The sequence below is a fragment of the Crocodylus porosus genome, unplaced genomic scaffold (genome assembly GCF_001723895.1).
Source record: "Crocodylus porosus isolate Cpor-Errol unplaced genomic scaffold, CroPor_comp1, whole genome shotgun sequence".
In the NCBI taxonomy this organism is placed as follows: Eukaryota; Metazoa; Chordata; order Crocodylia; family Crocodylidae; genus Crocodylus; species Crocodylus porosus.
Window position 1 is genome coordinate 16710387 of NW_017728922.1, and position 20138 is coordinate 16730524.

Here is a 20138-nt window from a genome sequence, read left to right on the forward strand (position 1 = left end):
ACAACTCAGAATTTCATAACATACAGCGTTACACAGCCTTAGAAGCTCAAAAACAGCTTTACAGAATTACAGTACATTACTGATACCATCTCAGCTCACAGTAAAACTGAATGAGAATTAATAAGCTGGCATATGAAAACAAAATACTAACCTCACCTTCTGTTAAAGTCATTTTAATTTAACAGATTTTGTTTCCTAGAAATACGAGCCACTTTTGTTTCCCTCCATGCTATTTTGTTGTTTTTGTGGAAGGAAGGAAGCCAACTAAAGCTCCTGTAATTTTATCAAAAACTGTTTAAATTGAAGCTTTTCCCTCCATTTGCCTGGATCTATCCAGTCCTCACCATGGCTTTGGAATCATGGCAGCGCTCCCCAACGCTTGAAGCACTCCAGTTGGCTGATGGAAACAGCCAATCACAGTGCAAATAAAGCATTACAGACACAGACAGACTTAGGCTTTTATAATACTAGAATCACACAGGAAAAAAAACCCGTGATTAAAAAGAGTATTAGTGAAGCTGTGAGGTATAACATCCTAAAGTTAGGAAATACCAGAAATAAGGTTGCCTGCACAACCTTAACTTGGTCTGGTTGTATGTAGGTAGTACAGTACAGACTTTAATTACATGCTTCCTGTACTTTTCTTAGAACCACAGCTGTCTTCGTTATGGGGAAGAGACCTGTTCTGGAGATCAGTGAGGATTAACGAAGAAAGAAGATTCCTGTGTCTCAAACCCCAGATTCGTTTCAGTGGTTCCAGAAATGGAAAGAGGCAAAATAAATAAGACTGAGAAGAGATGATCTCTTGGTTAAGGCAAGTGAAAGCTCCTCAAAAGAACTGGACTGTTCCTTTGACAGCATTCCTACCTGACACTAATCAAGACATAAATTGAAAATAAATAAGGGTCCATCATTTAGTGCCTAACTTGAAACCCTGGGTTTCAAGTCTGATTTCTAGTAGTGGCAAATACCCACCTCTGCAACAGAAGTCGTGGAGGGTCATGCCTCAACTACTAAATGTCATATAATGCAAGCACCCTTGAAAAATTAGCTCTTAAATACATCTTAAATGGGGGGTGCTAAATTAACTATACTTTTTAACTTGGTACCTCTATATCTTATTTATACACCTGCAAAATGGGGTAACAACATTCTCTTATCTCAGAGGAGTGTTGTGCATGAAAGTTCACTAATGGTTTATGATAAACACCCACAGAATTCTTAATTTTCTTGTGGTGCTGTCTTCAGAGCAATATGTGAAAGTGTTGTTAAGTACTGGGGAGCATGCATTAAAATTGTAAGGAAAAAGTGACGTGTTGAATAGATGCTCAGTAGATAAACCTTATCCATCCTGTTGCTCTCAATCACGCCTATCCTATGGCAAAAGGTAGTAAGTGATTAATCTAATTAAAGGCTATGTCATAGTACACTTACAAGGAGCTAAATCAGGGATGCACAGGCAACCCCAACTACGATATTTCCTAATTTCTGAATGCTCAACTTTGCACGTATAAAATTTCTTGGCTTTTTTTTTTTTTTTAAAGCAACCTGAAAAGTACCCCAAAATCTGTCCCATATTCTACTGACACCCTGATGAATCAGCAGGGCTGGAATCATAAAATTCACCACACATGCTTTTGCTGCTTAAGCTAATGGAACTAGTAGGCTGTTGTCTTCTATGTGGACCAGGAACAGAAGGGCATGGGAAAAATGGTCAGTAACTTTCAGGTATTTACCACAGACAAGGAATGATATGGAATGAGATCCCTGGGTTCATTCCAGGCTGTGAAAGGGAAATCACCTATATTTCCCCTACAAGCATTAACCTTTTTGACTTGTTCTTCCAACCTAGCCAGTTTCTGTCCGCTCTGTCCCCTAACTCTCCTAACCCTAGTTCCAGCCTATCAACAGTTCCTGTCTCCACACCTGAGGCTTCTTATTCTAGTCCCCACCATTGCCCTGTGAGTCCCAACCTCCCCACCTCAAGAACTCCTAGTTTCCATTTCTCCTCCCATTGCCTGTGTCCAAACCTGCCTAAGTTCTTTGTACCAATTTATCCCCATACGTTAGGAACGCCTGTGGACGCATCTGTCCATCCTTCACTATACCTGCCAGACTGGACAGGTATTCTTCTGTCTCCCATCTCAGAGCTGATGTTTTTATTGTTATACTAAAATGAGTATGTTTTTGAGACTGGGGTACTAACAGAACAGCAGCAACTACCAGCCCTGACCCCTCATCTGGAAGATATAAACATTATGCTCTTATGGTATTAATAGCTGGGAGTTAACATAGATAATTAGAACAACAATTAAATGTAAATATGCTCTTTTTTCCCACTAAATAGAACAGAACCCTGTTGTGATTTAAATATATTTCTTTTTTAAAAAATTGCTAAGTTTCAAAATTCTGCACCCTCTCATTCCTTCCACGAGTGCACACATACACAGAAACATGCTGAGGTTGTTTCTGTTGAAAACAAGAATATTAAACCTACTTAGCTTGCTCTAGCTGCTGATTATTTTTCTTCTTTCTTGGTGGTTTTTTCTTTTTGGGTTTGTTTGCATTCTGATTGTTCTGTTTGTTGTTTACACCAAAATGTCCTGCAGATATATCACTTTGTAGCAAGTTTACCAACAGTGGACTTGTTAGAGTGACATCTTTATTGACAGGAAAACCAGGATTTTGTCCACAAGAAATCTGATTCCCATTTGGTGTTCCAGTAAAAGGGCTATTGAAAGGCATCCCATGTCCAGCAAAATGATTCCCTGAAGTATTATTATTTCCTTGCATTGCCTGCATATGGGAAGGCACCATATTTGGCTGCTGTACGGGAACATCAGGTAGCATCTGCGTCATGTTCACATCATTGTTTGTTGTGGTATTGGAGTCCCCGTGCTGCTGAGACATATGGGGGCCAGGTCCTGTTGGTCTTAAAACCTGTCCTTGAATTCCCATAGTCTGAGAAGGATTGCCATTCACAGGGCCTTGAGTCATCATTTGCCCACTGAACTGCACTATGTTTCCTTGCATATTTGGGGTTGGTCCTCTCATCATTTGAGCTGGCCCCGGCATAACATTTGACTGGTTTTGAGTATTAAATGGCTGTTTATTTCCTTGCATCTGATTGGTCATCATCTGTTCCATCATTGAGTTCTGCTGTAGCAAGACCTGGCCTTGAGGTCCCATCATTTGATTATGTGTAGCCATCATCTGTTGGCCCTGCTGGGGAATCATTTGCTTGGGTGGGGTCATCCTTTGTGGTGAAGGACCAAGGTTTTGGTTTTGGGGTGCGACCATCATTTGGCCTTGTGGCATGAGCTGGGTTCGGGAAAGAAGCATCTGGTTTTGAGGGTTCAGAGATCCTTGAGCCTGAATATTCACCATTTGTCCTTGGGAGGAAACAATTTGCTGATGCATTCCCATAAGCTGGGACTGTGGTCCTTGTTGAGGTTGCCCCTGCATGTTGCCCATATTAACTTGTGGAACTCCATTGGCACCAGCCTGCTGGTTATTTATATTTCCATGAAGTCCCATTAGATTGGTCTGCATCATATTTGGTGGGCCATGTGGTGCTTGCATCTGATTTTGATGAGGGCCAGAACCTTGACCACCTTGAAAGATAAAAAAAATGTAAAAGTTGCAAACAAAAAAAATACAAATCACACAAATAATATGTCAATTAGAAAACAAACACCAATTTAATTACTCATGTATTTTACCAGAGAATTGCAAAGTGTCAAGACTTTCACATCTCTGACACTGTGAGCCATATTTTCACTGAAAGTAAAAAGGATAAGAGCCTTATCCAACCCAATAACTTGTACATCCGTGGATTAATTTCAAATCCTGAAGCTAATCTAAGCCATATTTTAAAAGACAGAAAAAAATATATGCAACATGACATTATCAGAGCTTCCTAAACAGAGGAAGAGTCCAGATAGCAAACTTTCTTTAACTATCAACTAAAACGTTAAGAACATATAATGAGAGATTTATTATACAATTAAAACTCCAAATTTGACACGGATTCTAAATAGAGGCTTAAAAAATTTAAACATCCATTAGAAGATTATTATTTTTACTGAAGATTAAGTGAATAATTCTCTTCACTATTTCTAGGACAAAGATACAATATTCTAGATTTCTTTTGTGGGAAGGTTGCGAGACAATCCTCTTTGCAGGCAAAAGGGAATGAAAGAAGTTACACTGGAACCCAAGAAAGTCATTGCTGTGAGCAACGGTAGATGAGGTGGACTGAGAATCTTAAGGGGACTTACAGTGTTTTTAGCTTTCAGGATGAAATAAAAAGCACGAATCTACAATACTCCCACACTCCATTTAGCAGGACCAATGTAATACTGACTAGAACAGGACAGTGTTATTATACGTCACTGCGTGTATTACAGGTATAAGAGGGTGAATACACACATTTTAAAGGCAAGTAAACAAATGCCAAGGAATAAAAAAAGATGACGTGTTTGGCACAAACCTGTATGCTGCAAATTTTGACTTGTTTGTAGCTGAGGGGCTCCACTGTTCACAGGTGCTCCCGGTGCTGTAGAAGGCACCTGATTTTGCATAAAGTTCTGATTAGCCTGTCCTGCAGGGAACCCAGGTGGAAGGCGCTTGGGGATTCCTTAATACAAAACAGTTATTCATTAATCGAAGTCATTTTTGAGATTGGACTTCTCTGAGAGTTGAGACTCACAGAGAATTCTTTCCATCATGCTAGGAAAACAAAGCAGCAGCAGATAGGAATCAAATTAAAATCTCTCAGTTTCCACACACCTCTAGTTTAGAAATATCCAATACTGTAATTTAATAAATAAACAGTAAAGAGATAGCAAGTCTGACTTTATGAAGAAAAGATGTTTGTGCTGGTATGCCAGTAACAAAAGGCAGAGTTCATCATTCTTATCTAGTGCAAAAAAACCTGGTTAAGAAAGTGCTATGTCCTAAAACAATTATATTAACTGTATTTTCTAATAACTAATCATTCACACAAATTATTCTTTTAACCAAGAACGCAAAGCTATAATGATTTTGCCTGCTCCAGTGTCTTTGTTTTCAATTGTTTTCTCTTTTACATCATGTCCTTGATCTAATCAACACACACAGTGTGTAGAAATTTGTATTGGCCAATACTCATCATTAACTTACTGAGACAGGGATGCTTGTCCTTATCTGTAAAAGCACCACACAAACGCAGTATGGCACAGACTGTGTGTGTACACATTTTTTGTTTTAAAGATGACATCTAAGATGAGAGTGAAAAACAGCTAAACTGACCGCTTTCTCTTTACAGCTATATATCAAAATAAGCAAAGCCTAAAAACGATTCAGAAACAGATAACTGTGACATTGCTAATGGGGTTTTTTCTATATCCATAGGAATATTTTAGTAAACTTTCACCCAGTGTTCAGGCTGTGTTTATTTTATATAATGGAAAAACTAACATATACGTAAAATAAAAAAGTCTTACATGGAATAAACTTGTTTTTTCAGGTTGTTAATTCTCAATTCCCCCATTTTAAAAAGTAGCCATACTTAATTAGTATAATGCAATTAGGGGCTAGATTGTGACAATACGTTCCCTCCAGAGTAAGGGGCCCTCTTGTATTGGGCAGCCCATGGAAGAATCCAGGGGAGCTACTGCAAGTTCTAATTCTCTTCCATTTCCCAGGACACTCCAACAAGCAAGGTCAAGTATGAGACCCAGCTGCAAATATGGAATATAACAAAATATGGCAGAACTATCAATTCCCGAGGGTTAGCAGAAACCAAAGTCCAAGTCATTCACACTTTCAGACATCAGGAAAAATGCAGTAAAGTAAAATATTAATATTAAATTGCATATATATTAATTTTAAATACTGATTTTCTATATATTAAATCCAATTTAAAATTTGACCTTTGCTAAATAAGGAAACATTCAATTAAATGAAAAACTTGTGCTTACATCTGAATTACTTAAAAGTAACACAGATGGTGCATTGCAAAGAGAAAGCTCCACCTACCCTGCCATGCTCACAATTTAATATGAATACAATATCGGACAGGAGGACCCTTAACAAAAGCAATAAAAAGCCAGATATTCAACAGTTAAAAAGAATGTGGGTCCCCTGAAACAAACACATCTATGCTAGCTGAGAATCTACCTAATAGTGAGAGTAAACAGTACTCTAAAAATCTAAAAATAAGTTCAAGCTGCATGCCTGTTTTGCTAGGGTTTTTTCATTCTGTTTGTTTTTAGTACACATTTAGATTAATAGCATGGGGTTTATTTTAATAAATTAGCACTATGAAAGGAGGGAAACTATTAGAGAAGATGGAGTGAAACTTAAAGCTATATTGCCTGAAAAGTGAATCCCAAAAAGTAATATGAATTAAGGTGGAAAGTAGACTGGAGAGTCTAGGATTACTGAGGCTCTTGCAAATTGAGAGTTTGGCATCAAAAAGGGTTGAGAATACCTTGCGAGTCAAGGACAGAAAACTGACATAGATTAGCTGGCAGAACCTGAGAGTATGAAGCAAGGGCAAAACACTTGAACAGTAGATGCAGAGTTGAATCCAACCAAAAAATAAATCAATCAAATGGCAAAGTACAAGGACTAAATGGATGAGAGTCTTGGCCAGACAAGTAAGCCAGGATGAAAACGTTACCTACAGCACACTGGGGAGACTCAAGATGCACAACTTGAGAATCTGGGAAGCCAAAACAGATGTGCATCAGGCAAGGGGGAAAAAACAACACAAAACACCCAGCATGGTTTAAAGTTTGTTTTAAAGATCTTTTCAGAAATATAAGAAAATCTGAAAGAAATTAGCAACAGCCTGAATGTTGTAGGGAAAAGATACAGTGATTTGAAAGTAGCTTTTCAAGGAAATCTTGAAGGCATGAATGTTAGGAGATAGCTCTGCAGCAGAAAACTAAGAAAGCTTAAAAGAGAACAGGAAAGTTGAAGGCAGCAGATAGGTGGAAGTCAATAAGGATGCAAAAAAGGCTTTAGGATCTACTCAAAACCATGTCCTTAGTAACCTTGATTAAAATAGCTTCTGAAGTAATTGAGCTGAAGCTGGACTGAGCTGACCCAAGAGGATGTCAAGAAGAAAATACAGCAGCAGATAAAGCAAGATGATGATGCTCAAGAGGCCAGCAAGGTCAAAAGAAGTTTTAATTTTAGAATACCAAAGTGTGGCATATTTACAGCAGAAAGAAAAGAGCCAGATTACAAAGAAGGGGGATGACAAAGGCAGCAAGATAAAAGAGGAGGATCAACATGTATCAATGGTCTGAAGGAGACAGTGAGGCTAAAACTCAGCATCTATGGCAGTGATGAAACAAAAGAAGACACAGGGGTAAAGGGGGGAGAGAAGAAAAAAGTTTCCTTCATCTGCTATCAATTTTCTCTGATGAAGTATCCTGTACAATGGGAGGCATGGACAGGTCAAAGAAGGAGGACAGCAGAAAGAATAAAAATAAATAAATAAACAAACCATTTAGATTTGTGACCAGTCAAAAAAGCATTGCTGTATTGATTTCTGTACTTACAAGTTACCTTCCAAATTAGCACTGTAACAGATGATAACATGCTATCAAGACAGCAGTAATTCAGTAATGATATAACTATGAAGTAAAAAGCATCTTCACCATTGTGTGCATAGACAAAACAAGTTGTGAACTTATTCAACGGAGAAAGTTTTGAAAATCTATTTTAAAAAACCCAACAGTTTAAAGTTCTACCGCTCTTGCTACAACTTATTTTTTTGAGAACCTAAGTCTCAGAATTTCTTACCTCCTAAGCCAGGATGTAAACCTTGTGGACCCTGGTTTTGCTGCTGCATCACCATGAAGTTGGGGGGTACACTGCCCTGTTGCACCATTTGATTACGGCTAGGAGAACTGACAGACTGCTGAAACCCCTGGGGAAGTGTGTTATTCTGGGGAGGCCTTGGTCCCATCTGCTGCTGTGTTTGGTTAACTGTTGGAGATGATGCAGGAGATCCCTGCTGGAAAGAAGAGGGAGAAGAGGCAGGAGACTTGTTGGTCAGGTGGGGTTGCTGTAGTGGTGTAGGAACCCGTGAGGGCCCTCCCTGAAGATTTTTCATTTGAGGAGCAGTAAATTGGCCAGGATTGCTCATTTGAGGAAAGTTTGAGTGAGCCTGAGAAGCTTGCTGGCTTCCAAAAGGATATGGAGGAGGAGGATGGGAGGGAGTCTGTACTGTTGCTAAAGATGGTCTTGCTTGGAGTTGCTGCTGCATTTGTCCAGGCAATGGAGCCTTTTTCCATCCCTGGTTTACTGTCAATGTACCCATTGTTCCTTGGGTTGGAGGAGGCTGAAGTGCTCCAGAAGGCAGCTGGTTCCAGCCAGGAGGAACTGGAACCTGAGCTGCTGTAGTAAATGAAGGTCGAATAACCTGCTGGGGCTGCTGATGTGGCTGTGGGGGGCGTGGCTGAAGCTGTGACTGTTGCTGTAGTTGTTGAAAGTTGGCTGGATTCATTTGCCTGTTCACAGGAACTGACTGCATTGAATGGAGCTGAGGAGCTAAAGATCCAGAGGGATGATTTTGCTGCTGGATAGTTAGTCCAGACAACAGTGGATCCATTCCATCTATTGAAACAGCAAACAAAAGTGAAAATAAGTAATCCACTGCAGCCAAAAAAAGAACACAAAACAAGAAAGGGAAATTACTTGCTTGCATTTGCTTTCTCCGCTGAAGTTGGGGTCCAACAAAAATTCACACTTCAGTGTTCCAATTTCTCCAATGTATAGAATTAGTAGTATTCTAAAAGATGCCAGAAATTCTGGGAAACTTAAGCTGCTAGGTCATAAGCATGGTGGAGAATGTAAACACAGGATTATGGCTCCAAGCAATTGTTCCAGTGGACAAATGTAAACTTTACATGCATTTTTGGGATTAATAAAACTCCAAACTCTGAAGGGAAGTTGGAGCAAACTATCATATATGATGTGTCATAAGATAACATTTCCAGACAAGCAGTTAATATTTTCTGTAAATGCAAATGACGTTTTGTATGTTGTGTCAAAGGATCTTAAAGGAACTTATGTAGGCAAGCAAAAATGATCATTTAACAGGAAGGCAGGCCATCTAATCTCTCTCTGTCTCAATAGTTTTAAATTTACACAATCTGTGCCAATAAAACAGGAAGATAAATCAGATTTCAAATTCCTGCCAACTACTCTTGAAAAGTATTATTTTACAAAGAGGCATATCAATTCAAACCTCTTCTGTGGCTCCTACCAACCATGATGTTCCTGGTCATTCATTTTACAGATTCATGTAAACTTATAGATTATTAAGCTTTAGATTCAAATGCAAGTTTCTCAGGACAGAAAACTTCTTATTATTTTGTGAAGCATATAAAGTAACAATTCTATTAAAAAAGAAAAAGGGCAGACTCTTTGCAAGAGCTGCAGGTGTTCAGCACTCTCTACAATGAGGGAAGGTAGACTAATAGTTTAGGTGCCTAATTTAAACTGAAACAAAGCCCCAGGTACACAAAGCCCTTATTCCAGAAATAAGGGAGACCAAACCCAGACATACCTGCATTGCAAAACAGATTTTTTAAAAATAAAATAAAAAATGCAGCCACATTTGACCCCCTTGCTGGTAACCTCAGTAATGAGACTGAGAATGTACAGCACAAGCACCACTCAGAAGAGATCCCTTCAAGGCAAAGAGATTAACAGAACAGTATGTGGGTAAAATGTGTTTAAGCATAACAGGAAAGACTATTAAACAATACAAAAGCATAAAATAATTGAAAACACGGTCACCTAGATGTTATATGTTTTTCTTAAAATTTAAAATATTAAGAGAAACCTTTTGAGGTTATGATAAAAGTATCTTCCACTTTAACGGCCAACTGTGTGCTGATGGAAGAAAGTTTTTCAAGTAATTTTACAGTAACGAATCATCGATAACACTAGTGACAGGTTGGTGCTATTACTATACATGTTTGCTACCTGACTGCGATGTAGGTCGAGGTGTCCTGGGTTGCAGCTCTGCATTAGTTCCACCTGCCATCATAGAAGAGGATACGTTTCCACTCGGGGACATCATGACAGCTGCAGGATTGTTCATTCTTATTAATCCTAAAACAATAAAAGTTATGAATTCCCAAATCTTAACTACAGTCTGTCACATTGTTGAACAATGTATAGCAATGCTTTACAAAGGAAAATAAAAGTTACTAATGCTCACTAGGGGAGACCAGAAGGGTTTGGGGGAGACACTATTTCCCCTAGTGCCCCCTGGCATAACAAGGAATAATGGACACAAATTATTGGAGAGTAGGTTTAGATTAGACATCCGCAAGAACTACTTCACAGTTAGGGCGGCTAGGAGCTGGAACCAACTTCCAAGGGAAGTGGCGCTGGCTCCTACCCTGGGGGTCTTTAAGAAGAGGCTTGATGACTACCTGGCTGAACTGATTTGAGTCCAGTTTTTATCCCGCCCAGGCGGGGGGGTCAGGCTTGAAGATCTACAAGGTCCCTTCCGACCCGACTTCTATGATTTTAACTTTTTCAGTAATTTGTTTCTTTACATGTAACAACTCTTTACCAGCACAAGTTCAAACTGAACTTGAGGGAAAGCCGACTCCTTTTGGTTAACTTTCAGCCTGAAAGTTTACATGGCAAGAAAAATCATTAGAAAAAGAGATGTCTAGAAGAAACATTTTTCATAACTGCAGCATTTGCCAAACTACCAACAGGGGTGCAAAGTGCTGAGAGCCACCCAAAAAACTGAAGCTTTAAAATGCTTCCAATAACTCATTTATCTGAGAGACTGTAAAAAGGCCCAAACACCAGAATTTTCAGCATTATTTTAAAATATTAGATGAACACACATGTCTCTAGGACAGAAAGTAAACAGTCATTACACTGAAAGTTGATCACGAGTTGAGTTGCTGGGAAAGGACCAGAGAGCTACAAGACTGAAACAAATGGCACAAAAAGGAAGCAAGGAGGTCAAGCTTCAAAATAAATCCAATGCATGTATACAAATGCATGAAGTGTGGGGAATAAACAAAATGAGCTGGAACCCACAGCCTGTGAAAAGAACTATGACCTGATAGGCATCACCAAGACCTGCAGGGACAGGTCCTTTGACTGGAAGGTGAACATCAAGGGTTACACACTGTTTCAGAAGAAAAGGATTGGGAGAAAAGCTGGTGGTGTTCCTTTCTACGTCAAAAATGCATAAACTTGTCTTCCTCCTGAACCAGGGAACAACAGCAAAGCAAAATGCAACTTGGGGATTATTTGTCTTGGATCTTGTTCTGACCAACAGGGAAGAACTGGCGGAGGATGTGAAATTGATGGGTAACTTGGGAGTTACCCAAGTGAGGCCTAACCATTGCCGAGTAAAGAGGTACTGTCACCTCCCATGTCTTGCACCTAATGCTTCTATTAATGCAGCCCCAAAATCTTTTGATGGGTAACTGGGGAGGAAGAGATCACAATATGATAGAAATCCAGATCCTGAGATGGGGAAAGCATGAGGTCAGCAAAATTAGGACACTAGATTTCAAAACGGTGAATTTCATTTGATTCGAGGAGCTAACAGGCATGGTGTCACAGGAGGACAGATTGAAGGATAAAGGTGCTCAGAAGGGCTGGAAGCTTCCAAGAGGTGCAGTATTGGAATGATGGAATAGAAGGACCAGAAGAGACCTGTAAGATCATCAAGTCCGGTCCCCTGATATGGGCACGTTATTGGGCTTAAATGAGCTCAACAAGGTACTTGTCCAGCCTCCTCTTGAACACCTCCAGGAATGGCGACTGTACCACCTCTGGCATGTTCCAGATTCTAAATACCTGTGAGAGAGCCCCGGCCCCAGGCTGCCCCGGTGCGAGAGAGCCCCAGCCCCAGGAGCAGTAAATCCGGCCCAGCCGCGCGCGGGAAGGTGCGGCAGCGGCAAGACTCAGGGCGAGATTGCGCCCCAACCGCCAAGCGGGTTCGGCTTGGGGGGGGGGAGAGCCCCACGCGGTGCCTCATGGCACCTGCCCTAATTGCCTTCCCCAGGTGCGCCAGGGTGCCGGCGAGCTCAAAAACAGCGCTGGCGCAGGGAGGAGGAGGACCGGAAGAGCCGGGGGAGGATCAGAGCCCCAGCAGAAGCTCAGAGCGGTGGAGAACGGCTGGCTCGCGTCCTGCGAGAGTGTTCTGGAGCAAGGGTAGGGCCCCGCAGGGGCAGGACACGAGGGGCGAAAGGCCCCGAGGGCCATTCAAAGGATTCTGAAGGCTGGGGGGGGGAGTTGCCTTCACCCCAGCACCGGCCGGAGTGCCAGGCAGCCAGAGGCGGTAGGTTGCGGACCCAGGCCACGGGGCGCGGTGCAGGGGGCAGAGCCTCAGGAGGTAACAGGGGCTCTAGCCTCAAACTGTGAACCCCAACTGGGGAACGAAGGTCTCCAGAAGGAGACAGACGGGACTCGAAAGGAAAACCGGAGCCAGCCTCGGCCGGGAGTTGGCAGAGCGGCTCACAGGACACTAACTGTACATTTTTTACTTTTGAGGAGTTGCCCACCCCAGCGGACAAGGGGAAAGGTGGGCAACCCGGACTTACTCACGGAGGCCTGGGAGAGGGTGTAGGGGAGGCAGGAGCCCTCAAGGACCCAAACCAGACCGGACGGGAGGTCCCGCTTTTGGATGTGTACGCGCCAGGGAATTCACTGAACCAAAGGAAAACAACATCGAAGTCGTGGCAGGCGGACCTGGTGGGAGCATACCCAGAGCGGGGGCCACACCGGGGAGGTAGAGCGAGCCTACAACGATCCATGGGCACCCATACCAGCACCAGTGCGGTCGGACCTGCGGACAATACCCTTACAGAAAATAAGTTTTTCCCCCCATGTCTAACCTAAAATTTTTCAATTAGTTTTTGCCCGTTCATCCACGTCCTCCCAAGGGGTGCCTTTCTGAAGAGTTGCTCTTTTAGAACTTGGTGTTCACCCAACATACTTGTAGGCAGCTATCAAGTCACCTCACAGTCTTCACTTACGCAGATTGAACAAACCCAGTTCCCAGAGTCTCTCCTCATAGGGCCCATCTTCCAGGCCCCTAACCATATGGGAGGCCCTTCTCTGTACCCTTTCGAGCTTATCCACATCTTTCCTGAAGTGCGGTGCCCAGAACTGCACACAGTACTCCAACTGTTGCCTCACCAATGCTGAATAGAGGGGGAGGATCACCTCTCAGGATCTATTCGCAACACATCGACTGATGCACACCAGAGTTCTATTTGCCCTGTTGGCAATTTCATCACATTGTTAGCTCATATTAACCTTCTGGTCGATTGCCACCCCTAGATCCCTTTCAGATGTAGCGTCAACCAGTGGACCACCACCCACCTTATAGTTATGGTGAAGGGTCTTCCTACAGATGAAGGACCCAGCATTTGTCCCTACTGAACTTCATCTGATTGCATTCAGCCATAGGACCAGTCAGTCAAGGTCATCCTGGATCCTTCCCCTATCTTCAGTTGTGCCTGCATTACCCCACAGCTTGGTGTCAACCACAAACTTAATCACTGCGCTTCCCACTCCATCATCCAAATCATTGATAAAGATATTAATGAGTACAGGCCCAAGCACTGATCCCTGGGAGACACCACTGGAGACGGCCCTCCAGAATGAGGCCATCCCATCAATTACAACTCTCTGGGATCGGCCTCTGAGCCAGTTGCCAACCCACCTCACTATAGATTGGACTAGGCCAGTACCCTCCAGCTTAACTGAGAGAATCTCATGAGAAACAGTATCAAAGGCTTTGCTGAAATCTACGTAAATGATGTCAACCTCATGTCCCTTGTCCAGCTGGTTAGTTACCCGGTCATAAAAAGACACTCCAAACTCTGAAGGGAAGTTGAAGCAAACTATCATATATGATGTGTCTTAAGATAACATTTCCAGACAAGCAGTTAATATTTTCTGTAAATGCAAATGACGTTTTGTATGTTGTGTCAAAGGATCTTAAAAGAACTTATGTAGGCAAGCAAAAATGATTCGTTAGGCATGTCCTACCCTTGATAAAGCTGTGCTGGTTGCTTCTTAATACCCCACCAGTTGCAAGCTTGTGGTTGATGGCCTCCTTGACGATTTTTTCAAAGGTTTTTACCAGAAACTAAAGGCAGACTGACTCATCTATAGTCTGCAGGGTCATCCCTCTTCCCTTCCTTAAAGATGGGTACCATGTTAGCCAGTTGTTCAGGACCACTCCTGAGTTCCACGACTCTTTGAACAGATTTTTCCAGAGGCCCCTCTATGAGCTCAGCCAGTTCTTTCAGGACTCTTGGATGCAGGTTATCTGGCCCAGCAGACTTGAAAGTGTCCAGATGTTCTAAGAGTACCCTCACCAGTTCAGGATTGATTTCATATGGACTGCTGTCTTCCCCATATTCCCTGGGCCTCTGGACAGGTAACTAGATCCCGTCTGATTTCAGGAATACCATTGTGAAGTAAGTATTTAGGAGCTCTGCCTTTTCACAGGGATCAACTGTGGGCTGCCCCCCACCCCATATTCAGTAGAGGTCCCACGGTGGAGCTTGATTTTTTCTTGCTCCCCATGTACCTATAAAAAGACTTCTTTTTGTCTTTTACTTCAGTTGCCAGCTTGATCTCCATGTGTGCCCTGGCTTTCTGTGGCTCAGACCCTGGCCATATGAGTGTACTCCTCTTTGGCTGCTGAACCATTTTTCCATTGCATATATGTTCCTTTTTTCTTTTTCAAAAGTTCCCCAATACCCCTGTTGAGCCAAATGGGTCTCTTGGCCCCTTTCCCTCTTGCCTGTGTGGCAATGGGCTTCTTTTTGAGCAGTGAGAATTGCCCCCTTAAGGAAGCACCACTGTTCCTGAACTCCCACATCATCCAGTTGCTGGTCGCAAAGGGCCTTTCTAACTAGACTCCTGAGTTTACCAAAGTCTGCCCTTCTGAAATCTAGGACTTCTGTTCTACTGACAGAATTCCCAGCCTTTCGGTGGATGGTGAAATGAATCAGATTATGATCAATGTCACCCAGAGTACCTCCAACCTTCAGATCACCTACCATGTCATCCCCTTTGGTCAGCATCAAGTCCAGAGTGGCTTTGCCCCTAGTCACAGCCTGTGTCAAGAACAGGTCATCAGTAGCAGCCAAGAAGTTGGTTGATCTGCTGGAACTGGCTGAATGGTCTTCCCAAGAGATGTCAGGGTAGTTGAAGATACCCATGGCAATCAGGTCTTTAGTGCTAGCTTCTTCAGTCAGTTCCCTGGAGAATGCCCGATTGCTCTCCTCTTCTTGGTAAGGAGGCTATAGTAGCCTCCTACCATGAGGTCCCCTTCTTGTTGGTCCCCTTGTATCTTGACCCAGAGGGTTTCAAGTGACCTCTCCCTGCAACCAAATGCGACTTGCAGGGAGGGCCACCCCTCCCCACTTCTTCTCAACCCAATCCTTTCTAGAGCCTATAGCCCTCAATATCCACTGCCCAAATCCCACCAGGTCTCTGTCAACCCAGTGAGGTCAAATTCCTTGTCTGCCAGAAGGTGTGCTAGTTCGTCCTGTTTATTGCCCATGCTTCTGGCATTCCCCTAAAGGGGGTTCACCCTTAGTTGCCTCAGGTTTTCTGTTACTCTACCAGTGTCTCAGGATGCTGGTACTCATCTGGATATCCCCTATGTGAAGGCCCTCCCAGGGTCTTGGCTAAAGGATTTGTGTACAGCAGTGGAATCCACCCTCACTCTCCCAGACACGCCTAGTTTAAAGCCCTCCTCAGCAAGTCAGTAAGTCTCGCAGAGAAGAGCTTCTTTCCTCTGCCTGTGAGGTGAATACCATCTCCTGCATGAAGACCAGTGCCACTGAACTGCATGCTAAGGTCAAGGAATCCAAAAGCAATATGGTGACACCATCTCCAAAGCTTTCAGTTGACTTTCTCCAATGCACTCCTCCCTCCAACAACCAGTCTCTAACTGGGAGGATTGAGAAGACCACTTGTGCTCCTAGTTCTTTAAGCTTCACCCCCATGGTCTTGCAGTTGTTCATGATTCTCCTGTAGTTGTTTCTTGCCATGTCATTGGTACCCACATGGACAAGGAGAATGAGGTAGGGGCTCGTAGGGCAGACCAGCTTTGAAATCCTTATCATTACATCTCAGATCCTGGCTGCTGGAAGGCAGTAGACCTCCAGAGCAAAGGGGTCTGAATGACAAATAGCACCTACTGTTTCCCACAGCAGGGAGTCTCCCACAACAATTACCCTTCATTGCTTCCTTGGTGGGGGTGGCTGTTCCTGTCCTGTTCTTGGTGCAGAGGATGTGAATGTCTGATCCATCAATGGTGTGAGGGCTGCGTAGTTGTTTTGTGGGGCTATTGGTGGAGCAACTGATGCATATTGAGGAACCCCAACAAGAAACTGTCCTGACATGAAGGTAGCACAAAAAAAATGGAGAGATCAATGTGTTTGCACAAGAAGCTTCTAAAATGCCTCAAATACAAAAGGACAGTATAAAGGCAATGGAAGAATGGACAGGTCACCAAGGATGAACAACAGAAAATAGCAAGAACCTGCAGGGACAAAATCAGAAAGGCAAAGGTAAAAAAAAACAAGCTGCACCTAGGAAAGCAGTTTAGGGACAACAAGAAGAGGTTCTATAAATATGGTGGCCAGAAAAGAAGGACCAAGGAAGCTGTGGGTCCTCTGTTAAAAAGAACACCTAACAAAAGATACAAAGAAGGCAGAGCTACTCAACAGCTACTTTACATCAGTCTACACAAAAAAATTAAGCTGCAGTCAGAAACCTAATATTGATTATCTGGATAAAAAAGGGGGCAAGCTGAGGGAAGAGATAACAAAAGAGATGGTCAGAGAGCTTTTGTTGAATCTGAAAGAATTTAAAGTCAGCTGGCCCAGTGAGCTTCATCCCAGGGTCCTGAAGGAACTGAGAGGATCTCTCAGAGCCCCTGGCAATGAAATCACAGGAGGTGGGCCAGGTACCAGAGGACTAGAAAAGGGCCAATGTAGTGCCCCTCTTTAAAAAAGGCAAGGAGGAGGACTGGGAGAACTACAGAGTGGTTAGCCATATCCTAAGGAAGACCACTTGCAAGCATCTAAAAGAGGAAAGGCTTACTGCAAGCAGCAAGCATGGATTCATGAAAAACAGATCATGTCAAACAAACCTGATCTCCTTCTTTAACAAAGTAACTACCTGGATGGATGAAGGGAATGCTGTGGATATAGTGCATCTGACTTCAGCAAGGCTTTTGACAAGGTCCCACAAGGCCTTCTCATATGTAAACTGGAGAAACGTGGGCTGGTCAAAACTACTGTAAGGTGAAGAAAAAACTGACTCAATAGGCACAAGCAAAGGGCAATTATTAATGGATCCATGTCAGAATGGCAGGAGGTTTTCAAGTGGAGTCCCACAGGGGTCTGTCCTGGACCCTATGGCTGTTCAATGTATTTACTGACAATATGGATGCTGGTGTAGAAAGCTTCTTGAACAAGTCATCTGCAGATGACAAAACTGGGAAGGATTCTGAACACACTGGAGGATGGGAGCACAATTTGGAAGGATCTTAACAGATTGGAAAGTTAGGCTGAAGCTAACAGGATGAAGTGTAATGTGGACAAATGCAAGGTGCTACACCTCAGGAGGAATAATCAAAAATACAAATACAAAATGGGTGATACCTGACTGGATGTCAGCTCTATGAAAAAGGACTTTTCGCTAGATGACTGTGGCACTGATGCCTACACAGTCAGATGGGTTGCAAATTGGCTGAGGGATGGCACCCAGAGTGGTGGTGGTGGACAGGTCATATTCGACCTGGAGTGATTTGGACAGTGGGTCCCCCAGGGCTCAGTCCTTGGGCCTGCACTGCTTAATCTCTTTATTAGCGACTTGGACGAGGGGGTGAATAGCACCCCGTTCAAATTTGCTGACGACACCAAGATCTGGGGCAAGGTGGGCACACTAGAAGAGAGGGACAGGATACAGCTGGACCTGGACAGGTTACAGGGGTGGGCAAATGAGAATAGGATGGGATTCAGTACTGACAAGTGCAGGGTACCGCACTTGGGCAGTAAGAACCAGCAGCATATCTATAGGTTGGTGAACTCCCTTCTCGAAAGCACACAGTGGCAGAAAGAGATTCTGGAGTCATTATCAATTCCAAAATGAACATGGGCAGCCAACGTGAGGACAGAGTCAGTAAGGCCCCTCTATGCAACACTGGTCAGGCCACAGTTGGAATACTGCATCCAGTTCTGGGCACCACACTTTAGGAGAGGTGTGGCCAGCATCGAGAGGGTTCAGAGGAGGGCCACTCGCATGATCCAGGGACAGCAGAGCAGACCCTACGAGGAGGGGCTAGGGGACCTGAACCTGTTCAGCCTCCACAAGAGAAGGCTGAGAGGGGACCTGGAGGCCTTCTACAAACTTATGGGGGGGGATCAGCAGGGAATGGGAGACACCCTGTTCACCCATGCACCTCACAGAATAACCAGGAATAACGGCCATAAGTTGTTTGAGAGTAGGTTCAGGCTGGACATTAGAAGACACTATTTCAGTCAAGGCAGCTAGGATCTGGAACCAACTTCCAAGGGAAGTGATGCTGGCTCCTACCTTGGGGGTCTTTAAGAGGAGGCTTGACAGTTACCTAGCTGGGGTCATATGAGCCCAGTATTCTCTCCTGCCCAGGGCAGGGGGTCAGACTTGATGATCTACTTAGGTCCCTTCCAACCCTACATCTATGAATCTATGACTTTGAAGTCATAGACTGACATCTTGGTAGACCACAGACTCAATATGAGCCTGCAGTATGATGTAGCCTCAAAAGATTTTGGTCTGCATTAATAGAAGTGTTAGGTGCAAGACATGGGAGGTGATAGTGCCTCTCTACTCGGCACTGGTTAGGCCTCCCCTGGAGTACTGTGCGCAGTTTTAGGCTACACATTTTAAAAAGGATGTAGAGAAAATAGAGAGGGTCCAGAGGTGGGCAACAAAGATGATCAAGGGTGGGCTTGGAAGGCAAGTCAAACGAGGAGAGATTGAAGGAGCTAGCCATGTTCAGCTTGTGGAAAAGGTGCTTAAAGAGGAGACATGAACACCAATCTTCAAATAGTTGAAGGGCTGCCATAAAGAAGAGGGAAAGCACTTTTTCCCTCTTGCTGCAGAAAGGAGGATGCAGACCAGTGACTTGAAGTTGTAGAAAAGAAAGTTTAGATTGGACAACCAGAAAAACTTCTTCACTTAGAACAAGGCAGTGGAATAGACTGCCTAGGGAAGTTGTGGACTCCCTATCACTGGAGGTGTTCAAGAAGTGGTTGGACAGCCACCAGTCGAGGATGATCTAGGTGCAGCTAAGCTGATTTTCTACCATGGTGATTTCCCATACTTCTGGGCTTGCTGGCTGCTCCTCCTCCCCACCCCAGTTTTTTCTGCTATGCGTGTCACGGTATTTTTAAGCCTCCCCAAAGGCATTGGGTGTTGGCTACAGCTTAGGCTGTGGACTTCAACTGGCATGTGCCAATTCTCCTGCCCAGAGCAAAGCTGAAGGTTCTTGGCTAGAGGGTCTTTCTCCTCTGATCAGGGTCAGACCAATTACTATATCTGGAGTCAGGAAGAAATTTTACCCCATGGTCAGATTAGTATGGACTGTGGAGTTTTTCTGCCTTCCTCTGTAGCAGGGGGCATGGCCCTCTACCCAGAATCTCTCGAGTAAATTGACAACTTTTTACAGAAGCAAGGTGTATTGGCTGTCACAGACCCCCTGCTTTACCAGCAGCAGGCCAGGGTGTTAAATATATGTTTTGTCAGGGTTAAAGGTAGTCTTAAACAAAGTTTAGTTTATGATTCTATGGGGTGGCTTGGATAGGGATGATCCGGCATTAGGCAGGGTGTTGGACTATATGACCTCTGGAGGTTCCTTCTAGCCCTACTTCTCTATGGCTTTATGACTATGATCACCAAATTGACATTTTACTAGGAAGAAGTTTATAGTCTTCTAATGCAATTATGGAAGCCATAAGCAAGTGTCTTATTACTTTCCACAGCAAGATGGTTTCTGGTAGTTTCCAAAATGTTAACTCCAAACCAGTAAGGGTGCACCAACGGAGATTTATTTATTTTTTGGGGGG

At 43.5% G+C, this 20138-nt stretch overlaps 1 protein-coding gene across 3 annotated transcripts in view; it reads right to left on the reverse strand.

The window, feature by feature from the left end:
- The window catches only part of NCOA6 (nuclear receptor coactivator 6), an 85626-nt gene that overhangs the window by 41534 nt on the left and 23954 nt on the right, over window positions 1–20138 (reverse strand). For 2 of the 3 annotated variants that reach the window (XM_019539736.1, XM_019539737.1), the window contains 4 exons: window positions 9994–10122; window positions 7801–8616; window positions 4493–4639; window positions 2498–3614 (listed from right to left, as the gene is read on the reverse strand). In XM_019539736.1, the coding sequence (XP_019395281.1) occupies window positions 2498–3614; window positions 4493–4639; window positions 7801–8616; window positions 9994–10122 (2209 nt within the window). Of the gene's footprint in view, window positions 1–2497; window positions 3615–4492; window positions 4640–7800; window positions 8617–8701; window positions 8825–9993; window positions 10123–20138 lie in introns of those variants that run through there. The other variant, XM_019539739.1, reaches the window with a different exon arrangement.